At 38.4% G+C, this 15,149-nt stretch overlaps 1 protein-coding gene across 10 annotated transcripts in view; it reads right to left on the minus strand.

Moving 5' to 3' along the window:
* cadps2 (Ca++-dependent secretion activator 2) overlaps positions 1-15,149 on the minus strand; it is a 101,522-nt gene that overhangs the window by 52,257 nt on the left and 34,116 nt on the right. For all 10 annotated transcript variants that reach the window (XM_056740335.1, XM_056740342.1, XM_056740336.1 and 7 more), the window contains exons 3-4: positions 14,785-15,117; positions 839-919 (exon numbers count right to left, since the gene is read on the minus strand). In XM_056740335.1, the coding sequence (XP_056596313.1) occupies positions 839-919; positions 14,785-15,117 (414 nt within the window). The remainder of the gene's footprint in view (positions 1-838; positions 920-14,784; positions 15,118-15,149) is intronic.

A 15,149-nucleotide genomic window follows, 5' to 3' on the forward strand; every position in this document is an offset into this window, starting at 1 on the left:
CATTGCTTTATCCTATACATTTTACATAGGTATTTGCAATCCCCTAGGATCGAACCCACAACCTTGCGCTGTTACATTATTTTTTCCCTATGAAAATCATTAACCAAGAATACTTATTAAAGGTTCTTTAACCTTTCTGGTATAATGTTTATTTAATAAACAAATTAAAGAATTTTCCAGAGCAACCAAGAAAGGTGTTCTTAATAGCCACAAGTCTAACATGTCTCAAGCCAGAAAGCATTCCGACATTATTCGGCTTCAAACAATATGCTTTTGTTGCAAAAATGTACACATTCATAAATATCTACATACGACATCAACAATGTTTTGCTAATAGCAGTGACTGAATGGTCACAACAGTAAGATAGTACCGTACTAGATTTGTGAGCAGCGTGGAGCTGAAGAAGTTTAACCAGAGGGAATGATTCTTAATTTATCAGCCTAAATGTTATTATCGGCATCGGCCGTTAACTGGTAGTTTTTAATGTTATTGATATCGGCCGATGCTGATAATTTATTGTGCATCCCTCATTTTACATCCCTCTTTATTTATATCTGACATGTATGCATTTAATATCTACACTTATTTCCAGGAAAACGACCCAAAAATAACAGATGACTCATCCAGCCCTCGGCAAATTCGGACCCTTCAATACACCCTGCCCACACTTCCTGTTCCAATAGGAAATATGTTGAGCGAACTTTTATGGGGGAAAAAAAAGTGTCATGCCGTGTCTTGTTCTTTTGACAGGAATCTGAAGGTGTTCTAGGCATCTGCTTTCACGGTAAGACACTGTAACACCACCACATAGTTCACAGACAGGTGAAGGTGTCTTACTCTTGCTATTTTCTCAGCCAGCTGCAGTCGCCCGTCCAGCTCTCGGCGGATCTGTGCCGCCTGCTCGTCCACGTTGTCCAGCTGCACAAAAACAGACGATACCAGTTATCTCCTTGACACACAGGAAGACGTTTAACAAGTAGATGTTGACACATTTACGCTTGCGTAAAGATGGTCGAGGTGGGAAAAAGGACAAACACGGTTAGTCATGTGATCCCTTGTGAAGCACTGGTCCAGCTTATACTGCCAAACCGTGGATACATACGATGATAAAGACATATATGTCTCCATCCGTTTACAGCGTGGATCTGGCATGATTTTGCATAAGCACGCAAACACACACCATTAAACACACCCACACACCATGTTGGCATGCTGTCATGACAGGGTTTCCTCTACATGAGTTGGAAATCTCTCTCTGTCGTGCACAGGCACACACACCACCCCCATCCAAGCACTGTTTCCACTTGATAAGCTCTTTTTCCCTGCGGCTGCAGTAGGGTGGACTGCGCTTGGATTTCACGCATTATTTTCATACATTATAACTGTACCAAGTCCACCAAACTAGTTGGGTCAGAAAGTTTTGCATGTATTTACCATGCATATACAGTAAGTAGGGGTGCTTGTAAAGTCAGTCTTCCCCCAAAGCTCTGTGTAGAGAACCCCTCAAATATTTATAATGCTATTGTTTCAGTGAAAACACTTTTTAATGAGGCCGTGTAATATGTGCCACGCTTTGCCGCCTCAAGCCTCCGTTCATCGTTCCTTATTCGATTAACATATGCAAATATCCGCTCTAAATCTTGCATAAGGAACGTGTGGGAGAAAGCAGACCAGATGAATATTGCGAGTGTCTGCCCAGTGCTGGTCTGCCCCTATGTGGGAGGATCAGCATTTAAGGTCCTAATGATGAAGTTGGCCGTGTCTCCGCAGATGGAAAGGGTCAAAGGAAGTGCTCTTCTGAATCAGAGCGCTTATAAAAAGGCTCCACAGGAAGTAACGAAAGCACCGTGAGGCAGATCTAAAAGAAAACAGTTGTTAAAATCTGTTAATAAGTTACGTAATGACATCATCAACAAGAGGTCAAGGTTAGGGTGACGATGATCAAATGATTGTGTGTTAATGGTTATGCTAAACCTGCAATTAGCAAAAAAATTCCATCCGTCAGGTCTACTTACATACATGGTCACGAATGAAGAATTAACGCCGCCACCCATTACCATTTCTGACAGGTCATTAAGGACACGTAATCAAAAACATTCGTAGCCTCTTTACAGATAATTAAGCGCTCATGTGTTTGCTTTCAGCACGCGGTTTACTCAGTGAGATGTACGTCTGAGCACACGTTACAAAAAGTGTGATATTTAATTTAGATATGCTTGGACCTGCAGATTTTAGTAAAGCTTCACTTGTTGCACTCTGTAAAGGACTCACACTTTCTCTGACGTGACCCGAGTGGAAACAGTATCGTTCCCTGAGAAGACTACAAGAAAATTTTAATGGTCTAAATCATCTCTAAGGTCTGTTAACGCAATTTATTCTTTTAATGATTTTTCGTAATGGATTCGCAGAAAATCTATGTTAACTATTTTGAACCCTGAAGTAGAGGTTAGTCAGTCATGATTCATTTTTGGTTATACAAACATTTCCTTTATTATCATTTTTATAGCCCTTATTATGGAAATTTATGATTTTTAAATAAACAATTACAATGAATAATTCAAAAATAGTTAAAAATGTTATCTTTTATAAACAAAGATCAGGGCTGTTTCCCAAAAGCATCGTAACCTTAAGTTGATTTTAGAACCTTTGTCATGGAGCTACGATAATCGTAGGTTTACGGTGCTTTTGGGAAACACAGCCCAGGTCAGCCTGTGCATGGGACAGTTTAGGATTAATACTAGGTATTCACCGACACCGTATCTGAAGATTAAATAATATTTCTTAACTTTCTGAATGATATGAAATCATATAATGACTATTAATATCAATTGGTGATGTTCTTTACCATTTTCAAAGCAGAACACAAATTCATTACATTTTCCTGTCCTTTTTTGATTGACAGGATATACTGGCCCTAATCTTCGACTGTTTTTAAATGTAAGAAAAATTGCTTTTATCGTCCGATACCGATTATTGGCAGATATATTGGTGCATCTCTGAAAATGACTTTTTTATGCCCAAGAACTTTAAGCTTTTCTGCCTTGAAGCTAGCAAACGTTGTTAAACAAGCTGAAACAAAAATGTTAAATGTCTCTATTCAGTGTGATCAATTTCTCATGAATCCATGGATCTGACACTCAAAACGACCACATCCATTTCCCACCATAATGAGGCAATCAGCATCTTAATACACAGAGCGTGTGTGGCCATCCAACTGATGTACAACAGTCACTCAGCATTGCAGGTTTCTCCTTATAAAGCATTAAAACGGCTTCACTGTGACTTTCTTTGATGATCACATTCTTAAACACCTCCCCAGAGTCACACACATATGCGCACCAGATTCTTTTCTGTTGCCTTGTTACCAAGTTGTTCGCTTTTCTTTAGCTGCTCTATTTTGGTGAGTTTGGCAACGATTTCTATGACAACAAGCCTTAGGTGCACCCTAATGAAAGACGTCATCTGCTTGGAGAGAAGCATGCCGCTGTCACGCTCTGATCTTCAGAGAGCTCTCTTTACCCCACTCAACTAAATTAGCAAACCAATTAAAGGCACCCGCCTCGAGTCGCACGATTAAGAACTGAAATGCATAGTTTCCATTGTCGTTCTCTCTGTGATATATTCTTAGTGATTTCACTGGCAACATTGTAAAAATTTGAATGTGCTTTTAATTTGGCCATAAGGTTTTCATCACATTTTTTAAACTAGATATTAGTATTCTATTTGGGTATTCAAGTTTTTGCTATACCTTAAATGTAAAGCTTGAAAACACATACAGTATAGAACGTTTCTTTGGACACACATGCGTCTGACCCCCAGTTAAATTCCGGTTTGTGTTTAGCTAGTGTATAATAATATAATATATAAATAATATAAATGAATTTTATTTTACTATATACAAATTTTATTAAAGAGTAAATAATTTGTGATGTTTAAGGACATACTTTACTTTATGGAGTGTCCAACAACAAGTTTACAGACACACACTGTGTAAAAACTAATAATAGGCAGTTTTTATTACCTTACTTCTTGACTGACTCTCAAATGATTTGTTCGGTGATTCATACGACTAATCCCCTCCTTTCTATCAGCATAATTTGAACTGATTGGTCAGATGGTCTAGTCTGCTGTGATTGGTCTACCACGTGCGGTATCGCGAATGGAACGTAGGCAGGCATTACACGGAGTGATGCAAATCCGACCTGGAAATGAAATTAGAACAGCAGACGATTCGTTGGCGTTATTCAGAGTTGACTTTCCCAAGCCAATAACTATGTTATTCGTTCACTTTCGGCTTAACAATTTCACACACAGCAACATTAAACACTGCATTTAATGTAATTTTAAGGACATTGTAATAGTTACTCTCTACATAAACAATTTGTAGAATTTCGTTGTATGTTGATTTTGTAAAATAAACAATTTGTTAAATGGGTCCTGTAGTTCGGTCCCATGTAAACAAACCGTATGGTACATTGACATCTAGCTATACATCTTGGTATCGCAGTCCAAATTCAAAATATTGTAGAGACAAGTTTAGCCAAGTAAAGGTTCTTCATGTTTTTATATTATTGTTTTCAGAAATAATCGAGAGGCACTCTATTGTTAGTGAATGTGTACCAGAAGTTAAGTTGGGCTCATAAAAGTGTGCATGCGCAGTAACGTTTGTTTATGTTGTTGAAATCTACTATATAACTACAAACTTTTGTCAAAATAAATGTCAAAATACACCAATTTGTTACTTTATCGCTCAACCTTTCACCACAGAATGTAAATATGGACTGTCTCTCCAACGTTAGGTCACAAGAAAACACTGAATAACTTTCTGATAGCCTGTTTCAGGCGATATGAGTATCGCTGCTTCGTCTGAGGCGGTTCATTCATTACCTCTTCCCGATGGCTCACCTGCGTGCCGCCACCTCCGCCAGCCTTGTGTGTGGCGAACTAACGGGAGCTGACAGGGTGACGGGAGCGAGAGGCAAAGCCGAATGTGTTCATTAAGGAGAGGATGACAGGTGCAGAGGGGAGTACAGGCATGGCACATGGGCATCTCTGATCATGCAGGCGCAGCTGGATTTCTACAGGTCCACCTGAGCCTGCCCGCCTGCCTGTCTGACCAAACAGATGTTCCGCACGTCATTGAGCTCTTAACGTTGGTTTACTTATTGATGAACTTTTTGCTCTCATTGACATCTGATTGACTAAGTGTTGTCATATTATGAAAAATGTGACACGATGGTGTTATTAACCATTATATTTTCTGTCCATCTATAAGAAAAGTTTTTTTTTTATGTGGTTAGTTTGGTTCCACTTTATATTAATGTACACAAAATCATGATTAACAACTTGCTTATAAACATGCATACTGGCTGAATGTTAGTATATATAAAGCGCATCTACATCCCTTAATCCTACCCAATATCTAAATCTAAAAACTATTTTATAAGGAAATTAGCGGTTTATTGGAGGTAAAAGTCGTAGTTAATAGTGAGAAATGGACCTAAAGTGTAATCGTTAGTTTGTTATTTATTTCATTTTATTTTAATTTTATTTATGAAGCACATTTAAAAAAAAAAACATGGTTGAGCAAAGTGCTTAACAATGTCCAGAAAATGTAGTTGTATTTTACCCTGTATATTTTTCTTTATTCCACGTTCATCTGGGATACTTGATTCCGATTGGTCACATCATTTTACACTCAAATATCTGCCTAATGTCTGCAGTCGCTTTTATCTCCAGTATATGTGCACAGTATCCCAATTCATATAAATAACGCATCTCTATTAGTGTTCTTTGTTATCCGTTCTCCTGTCTTCATTGTTTCATGTCTACTGTACTCAAACACATCTGTGTCACAGATCTTCCTCATCTTTGTATGACACCCTCCACCCACTGACATATTAATTGTCATGCTGTCAGTCTCCCTTCCGTTCCCTTGTTTCACTTCCTTTGAGACTGACTGTGGATTTGACATCGGGTGGAGCAGTTATTAAAGAAACAGACACAGTGGGTTAAAGCAAAAATGAAGTGAACAACACATAATATCTCAGATTGGCAGGGAAACTGACATAGATTTTCTTTAGTGCTCGGTTTCCCCAACCAGTGGTTTGCAAACCCATAGGAGTTTGTGTGAATCAATGTAGGACGGTTAGTTTGATTTGTATAGACCACTTTGGGAAAATATAAACCACGTAATTCAACATCGGTCCAGAAGAAATTTCCCGTTTTATTTTTTTAACACTGCACAAAAATTTGAACAGAATACAGAACATTTACAACTGAATCAAAATATCAAACAAATATCTTTTTTAGCCTTGTGTGTCCAAATTTGCTATTTTTTTATTTTTACTTGCCCTGCCATAATAAATAAAAAATAATGTCTATTTATTAGTTTGTTTTGTACCTATGTAATCTTATTACACGGCTCATTTGAATGCTTGATTCTGATTAGCCAGTCACAACATTCCAAGGGTTGTTCTTTTCAAATAACAACCCCTCAAAACTAATAACACCCTGTAACCCGGATGCTGGAAATCATTTTGAGAGGGGCAGTTTAATATTACACAAAAATGTATTCTAAGCATGTCTTTTAATAACATATTAAATGATATTTACAAATGGTTAAACCAATTGGCCTGTTTGTGACGTTTGAACGTCGTTTATTACTTTAAAACCAAAAGTAAACTTCTTTTCCTCGCGGAAGGTCTTCATTCTGTAAAAATGAGCTAATCAAATATTTCAAATTCACATTTTATGTCCAGATTGTTTCTCATGTGGCAAGTAGCCATGTAATAAGCGGGATAATGTAAAAGCAGCCGGCTGCTATCGCGAGATAAGGCCCTTTAGTGTGATACAAGACCCTCGGCTTCGTGGCGGGTCACACTCTCGGTGCTCATTCCTGCGATAACAACCGGCTGCCTGTACATTATCCCTTACTTAATAAATAAGGTTATCATACCATGAAACTAGCCTAACTCTAATATTAATAGTCAATCAGTATGTAATAAAATTAGGAGCAAAAGCACAAATAAATGTAATAAAGCAAACACACAAATGAAATTAATAGTGTTTTTCAGGTGCTTCTGGCTGGTCATACTGTGGTTATCAGGTACAGAAACTGAATAGAGGAGTCAAATGTAAAATAACATTTCATAGTCTTCACAGTATAAATGAAATATAGATCAAACCACATTAAAGCTATTAAAGTTGATCAGTCAGGTGCAGCAAGTGTTTTATGTCTTTTTTTGTTTGATGAGAATTAAATCAGAGATGTTTAACATGCTGCTGCTGTCCCTTTAAGAGTTAGCGCACACGGATCGCATGCATGTTGTTTCCCTTCATGTATTAGTTCAAAGCAAACAATAATGGATTTATCAACATGATATAGTGCCTATTCGCAAAATAAAAACATGAAAACAAGTTAAATTTGATTAACTAGCATCATGAGTAGACTTTGAATTAAAGCTTGCTGATATTTCCCTCTACTGGCCCTTGTCAATCATGTCCTCATAATAATGGCCACCCTTTGAATTGGCTCAATCTCTCTCTCCTCTCCATCTATAGCTGGTGTGTGGTGAGCACACTGGCGCCGCTGTTCTGTGGCTGCCGTCGCATCATTCAATTGGATGCTGCACATTGGTGGTGGAGGAGAGACCCTTTCATATGATTTTATCGCTTTGGGTGTACAGCATTAGACAATAAACCGCTCGTTCGTAAAGGCCTCATTCATTCATTCATAAAGAATGTACGCATCCTAAGAGCTGCACTCGAGGAGACGCTTCTCGTCCGGTGTCCGACTCTGTTAACTAACGTATATTCAATTCAAGTTTATTTATATAGCGCTTTTCACAAGGTGCTTCCAAAGCAGCTGTACAGAAGCAAACAGGAAAAACAGAAAAGGAAAAACACAGCACAGTGCATGGTGTTTATAGAACGAGCAAGATCATTCTAATAAATAATATCTAGTTATTAAATAAATAAATGCAGTCTCCCGGTGAGCAAGCCGACACTGCCCTGCAGTATATGGCGCTTTGTTTGTATACATTGCATCTAGTGTGTGTCATGACTCACGCCTCAGTATCTCTGATAAGCATGGCTCTTTAAGCTGATGCAGAGCTGGTGTAACTTTGTTTTTATTTTGTGAAAGTGGCAACAGAAACACGAGGATACAACAGATCCTTTACGATTAATTAACTGTGTTGTTTTTAAAGGGGTCATATGGCGAGAATGCATGTTTTTCTGTATCTTTGGTGTGTTATAAGTTGCCCATGCATGTATTAGATACGTGAAATTGCTAAAATTTAAGTTTCGGAACAAAAGTTAATTCTATCTAAAAGTGAATGCTCACCCAGACCTGCCTGAAACGAATCGTGTAACCACACCCCCACAAATCCACGTCTGTTTATGTTATGATTTGACTAAGACTGCCCAAATGTATGCGCAAGTAAGGCTGGCGTACCGGTCCGTACAATTGCTTTTGAACCTGTTGTTCCAAATATGGTAAGAGCGTTATATTTCCGTCACACGCTTGCAGTATTTGACCAATCACTACACACTGGTTAACTGGCCAATCATAGCACACCTCGCTTTTCAGAGCCATGAGCTTTCTAAAAAGAAGTTTTTCAGAGCATGGTGTGTGGAAATACAGCATTTTTTTTACCTTAAATCATGTATACACATTGCATTACATCTAAAACAAACAAAAATATTCGTTTAAGCCGAGTCATATGACCCCTTTAAGGGCGGAAAATAGTGAAATATGGTAAACTCTGCATCCCTAAGCAGCAATAAGTAAGATTAATCTTCCATAATGCAAAATGTCATCTGGTGTGCACCGCATGCCATTATCAGAAAATATTTTGGGATGTATAAATCTATCATTAAGTAATTTGTAATGACTGTCACAATTCTACAACATACCGCTATATACTAATTGTAGAAGAGAGTGCTGAAACTGTTGCTATGGTAACCCCCTCTGGCAACATAACTTTTTGATCACCTGTTTACAGCCTGGTCAAACACTCTAACTAACTAGTAATCTTTTTTTACCTTACATATATTAAAATATCATTTGAAAATCTTACTCTCACTTAGGGCCGACCGCTCCAAAGCCCCTCCTAATTTGTACCCTAATTATCCATTCAAATGTAACATTTTTTTTACTTCTTCACATTTTGCAAAGGAACATTGTTTAAGGTCATCAGGGTTCATATGACCAAAGAACCTGCTGCTTGAGGGAATTCAGCTTTCATTAAATCAACTCAGATCTCCATTCTGTCATTTAAATTGACGATATTGATCAAATCTAACTGAGGTCAAAGGATTACAATTGATCACGTCGTTAACTTTATGGAATAGAATAGAAGCTCTGGACATCCACATTATCCCCTGCTTCACCGCTTTCCCCAGCTGTTGTCATCCCTCATGAATTTACATTTCTTTGCCCTTTTAAAACATCTGTGTATGGCTGATTTATTGAATGCTGAGCTACCGGCTAATGACGAATCTAACATTCAGGCGAACAAACTTTTAAATGTCACCTGACACAGATCCATACAACACACACGGATGCTTAAATTCTTAATAAGCGCCGACATGGATCAGCAGCGGCAGCTCAAGCCGGAGTTGATTGGAACCATGATGCAACTCCACCTCATTACTGTATAATAATGTACTGATACAAGGGATGAAACAAAGCAAGAAAAAGCACTTGGACCTTCATGTTTTAGTGAACCATATTAGAAGAAATACTTCTGAAACTCACGTGCTGCCACAGAGTCTTTAAATGTGCAGTCATGAAAATCAATACCTGTGCAGAGTGATTTGTAGCAATGACAATTTTAGAGAGAAAGAGTAACTTCAAGAAGAGTTTTGGTCAACCGTGATCCTTCTTTAAAATATTAGTTCAGTACAGAGAAGGATAACAGTCCATCAGTGTCTTAATCTTTATTTGTGTTAAATACTACATACAGAGTACAGCTGTTGCTTTTACGACTTCATTGCTGAAAACCTCTTTCCATTAAAATGACACTGCAAATGCTGCTCTCTTAAGGCAGAAGGTGCGCTCATCACATCACAGGGACATTCCGCCTTAAAACACCACTTCCCAAACGCTCCGTCTGTAATTCGTACATTAATGATTCCAACAATATCTTGTCTCGTATCTGTATTGGTATTGTTGTCATGTGAACTCTGCTATTCTCCTTCCTTTAGGGGCTGCGTCCACCGAGGCGCTTTTACGCGGCTGAAAACGACAGCCGCTGAGCGCAGAAAAAAACGTCAACTGATGGCTTTTTTAAAAGTGCGGCGTTACGGTTGAAAACAATTGAAAAACACTCCGGCCGCAGGCGTGAACGCCTCGTTGGACACTAGGGCTGCAACTAACGATTATTTTAATAATCGATTAATCTGTAAATAATTTTTTCGATTAATCGATGAATCGGATAAAAAAAAAAAACCAAGAAAAGCATTCATTTCCAACCCTTTATTCAAAAACAGAACTAAAATCTTTAGAAAGTGCACAAGCATGTTGCTCCTTGAACATCCCTGAGCTGTTATAAAAATAATAAAATCAAATAAAAATGGACTAACACAAAAAACATACACATGTATGCTTTACATCTGCCAAATATATAGACTTTTTTTAAAAAAAAGTGCCACCTGAGCTGCCAGAACAATAAATAATTTATAAAAACTAAAGAACAATACAAATCAGAAAACTTTACAGGATTTGTTTGAATGTAAGAACTTGTTCTCTACACTACACTGCAGACAGACACTCGCAGATGCACACACTCGCAAACGCACACACTTTTGCAGACGCACACACTCACAAACACTGACACACACACTCTCTCTCAAATTCACTTGAAGGTTATTCATTCAATTACTACCATCATTGTAGTAAGTGCAAGCTTCATTTATACACCACATTTTAACAAAGCTTAAGATGACCAAGAGCTATAAAAGAACTTTAAAATTAAATTAAAAAGTACAACACACACAAATATATTTGTCAATAATAACCTATATGGGAGAAAGCACAGAATATACACTGCAAAAATTGCTTTTCTAACTTAGTAGTTTTGTCCCGTTGTCAGTCCAAATTAAAAAAAAATCTTATGTCAAGAAACATGTACTAGACACATGAAAAAGCATAAGAAATTATGTCTTGTTTTCTGAAAAAACACCTCAAATTAAGTGATTGTTTGCTTAAAGCAAGAAAAATTATCTGCCAATGGGGTACAAAAATAATCTTAATGAGATATAATTTCAAACAGAAGTTTTAAGCATCAATTAATTTTCTTGTCTAGTAATCTTGATTTAAGATTTTTTTGATATTTGGACTGGAAATTAGACAAAATTACTAAGGAAGTTTTGCAGTGTAGCTATACATGACAACAGATTGATAAATGAATGGTCCAAAAAAGGCGAGTGAATAAAAACGTGTCTTTAGTCTTACAATGCAAAGTGCAAAGTAACTACACCACCCCTGATTATACTGTTATTAACGAGCTAATGCTAAATTGTGATGCTTGTCAATCTGGATAACAAGTAAACATCCGCACCAGGGACATTACGTTCTTCACTTCGAAACGGAACAAAAGTAGGATTCTGTAGTGACTTAACCTGCTGTTGAACTCCTCATCACAGACTCAAACATGTTTGCGTTTCAGGTGTTGGATCATTGCCGCGTTGCTCCCGCCATGTCGCGTTTGCATATTTTGCAGTTAACAAACTTTTTCTGTTTATTTAGTGTGAAATGCTCCCGCAACTATGATGACTTGGGTCGCGGGGATTTCTCTGCCTCCGTCATGTATCTTTCCTCCGCTCGTTTTTTTATTTTTGCTCCGCCCTGTATATGAGGCGCCGAACTCTGCTAGCATCAGTGCGCGAGAGAGACCGAGTGTGTTTACTTCGCTCCGCGCTCAAATAAAGTTTTTTTTTAATAACCAAACGTCTCCGCGTCGCGCGACACAACGAATCGATAATGAAATTCGTTGACAACTTTTTTACTAATCGATTTTTATCGATTTTATCGATTCGTTGTTGCAGCCCTATTGGACACACGGCTTTAGAATGATTTTTAAAAGTTATCGTTTTTCGTTATAGTGTGAACGTCCGTTTAGGCTAAGTATATTTCTCTCTGTTTACGATTACAATAATTAAAACGCTATAATTTTTCATATGAACCAACAAAGCTCTACTACGTCAGCCTTGTCGGACTGGTTTGTTTGCCGGGAACAAAATGGCGATCAGTCACGGGGGCACCAGATATTTGCGTTATGATTGGTCAGATTGCCTGTCAATCAAACTACTTGGGAAGGGTCAATAGCCAATACAAATCTAACCATAGCTATATAGAATTAAAGAGGTGACTGAGTGCGCTTCTGAGGGTGGTTTAAGATGCATGCAAGATGGGAATTGTAAATTCATCAAGTTGTTAATGATCATGTGCATAAATACTACTACTCTCATATTGAACTACACCCAAAGGGTGCGCTACTCTTCCATTGTTTTTCTGTGTAAAGACACATGTGGCAGAAGCGGCTGACCGATACGTTAGCGTCTTAAGTCTTTTGCAACGCCTCGCACATTAGCACCACGTTTATTAGAAGACATGTGAAGCGCTGCTCCACAATGTCAATTCTAAAGCAGTGGACCAATCAAAAGAATTTGGAGGCAGGGCAAGCATTGCAAACTATTGTTTACAGTAGCAAGTTTGCATGACATGATGGAGGCATCTCCAGGCGCTGGCGTTCGACGGTATGCTTTATAGAACCATTCCTGAGCGCCGCTTCTCTATCGTTTCAGACGCAAAGACACATTCTGTGTGAATGGCCCCAAAGTCTGCACGAGAGCGAGTGAAATTATATACCCTGTGAAGATTAATAGAAAGGTCTCCCCTGCTTTTGGGGAAACATGAGATCTCAGTTAGATGCCAAATGTGGTAATTACTGTCGGGTTCGACGCGGCTAATCGCGCTAATCTGTTATCTGCAATTGCGATGAAAAGGGAAGTCTGTGAAGACCACCCACCACATTCTCCTCTCCCTGGGGTGAAGGCTAGTGACAGATAACACACGAGGGCAAGCCAGCTGAACAGTTTCCCATCAACCCCTGACCTTTCTGGGATGTCTTCAAAGAGTCTGATGATAGGGTAAAAAGCCACCTGTGCTCAGGTGATTAAGGTAAAGGGCAAGGGATTAAAAAGCACTGAACTGCTTAGCGTAATTAAGGACGAGTATTCAAACAACTAACACAAAATGTACCTTTCATAAAAATAACATAAAGCTTAGCAATTAGCCCTTGAACTGTGATTAGGAAGCAATGTTTGCCCCCGCAGATGTGATTATAAAGGGGATTTAGAGGATGAGGATCATTAACAGATCTAAGGATTCCCTCACCTCCAAAATCAAGGTGATAGCAAATTCATTGCTTACTTATAGAGTTCTTTTCAGATTTTGTTTAAGGGTTCCATGATCACTCTCATGCCAAGAAATGAATCATATAGGTGAAATGTTTAGGAGCTCAGGAAATCATATTCTTCTTTAAAAGCTCACAGAATTCACAGGAAACTATTTCAATAGCAGTCAAATTCAATAATTGCAAAATAATACATAATTGCGCGCCATACCGTGTTTCTTTTAAGCCTGTGATTTATGTGAAGACGGACTTTTTTAAAGAAAAACCCTTAAGAGTTAATCTTAAGAAATGAATATAACAAACATACAGAGGACAAAAACTATTTCGCAGACAGTCCATCCTGATCTCACAAAAATCCTAACTATTTTACAAGGTTACAAATACGTATCAATATGTACAATGCGAATCATACAAAAACGTATGATTATAAGAAAATCGCCATACTGAAGCCCCTCCCCTAACCCCACCCCTTAGGGATGCTCATTTTGGTCAATTTTCCTAACCGACAATCTTTATCCGAACATTAACAGTTAACTGATAAGAGTTTAATATTAATCTGGCATTAAATAAAAATGTATTTACGTGTTGGGGAGACAGTCTGGAGCCTGCTGACAGTTAGACCCGCAAAAGTAAACACCCTTTCAGATGGCACGATTGACGGATGTCCCGGTAATGCATAGATAACGCCTCCGGAAGAGCACTTGATTTGCTTTCCACCAGCCAGGATTAATATCCAAAGAGGGCACTTGGCAATGGCCACATGTGTCTTAGCTAAACAGATATAAATCAACTCTGCTATACTCGCAGTCAACACATGTAAAGCATATTTTCATTCACTTTACAGTAAACTAAAAAACATGCAGGCCTATGATTTATTAGTTATTTAACAAAGTATCATTAATCTTATTATTATTACTATTAAACAGAAATAAACATACCCTTTTAAGCGTTTAACTGTTAGAATAATGGTTTAATTTGGATAAAAGGTCAAAATGAACATCCCTACCAACCCTAAACCTAATCTTACTGTCAGGAAAGCAAATCGTATGAATTCATTCACTGTACGATAATACCTCGGTATAAAGTCCACTGTGCGGTATTTATTGCAATGTTTAGAATGACAAATAATTGGAAATGTGCCATGAGCATCCTCTTTTCTTTATTCTCCAATCATAACTGCTGCTTAGAGGTATGAGTTATAGTATGAGATGGGTCAAATTACCTAAAACTCCCTTTTATAAAATAAAATAATCGCACCAGATGGTAACATCTATAATTTTTTCTAACATATTATAACTCATTAAAGAGTTTTACAAACCAAAAAACCCCTTGACATGCACGTGGTTAGCTACAACTAACCTGAAGCGCATTGTAAAGCAGCTGATGTTCAAACTTCTTGATTCCCAGGATCTGCTGAAACATCTCATAAAGCTGCTCCTTGCTGAGGATGAGCTCGGACACGGCGGTGAACGGCATGCGTCCCTGTGACCTCCGCTGGTCCTCTTCTCCTTTGTAGATGGCATCATATTTAGTGATCCAGGAGCTTAGGACGGTCTCTTTGCTCAGGCCGTCGATCTCGGGCAGGCTGCGCACGCGTCTCTCGATGTTCTTCTTGAAGACATCGCGGAAGTCACTGGCAGAGCAGCCTCCGCTTTGGACCATGCGAGTCACTCGCTCGCACTTCAGGAAGCCCTGCCAGAAGAAACAGTGACAGGTATAGTTTA

Source organism: Triplophysa dalaica, chromosome 24 (genome assembly GCF_015846415.1).
Source record: "Triplophysa dalaica isolate WHDGS20190420 chromosome 24, ASM1584641v1, whole genome shotgun sequence".
In the NCBI taxonomy this organism is placed as follows: domain Eukaryota; kingdom Metazoa; phylum Chordata; class Actinopteri; order Cypriniformes; family Nemacheilidae; genus Triplophysa; species Triplophysa dalaica.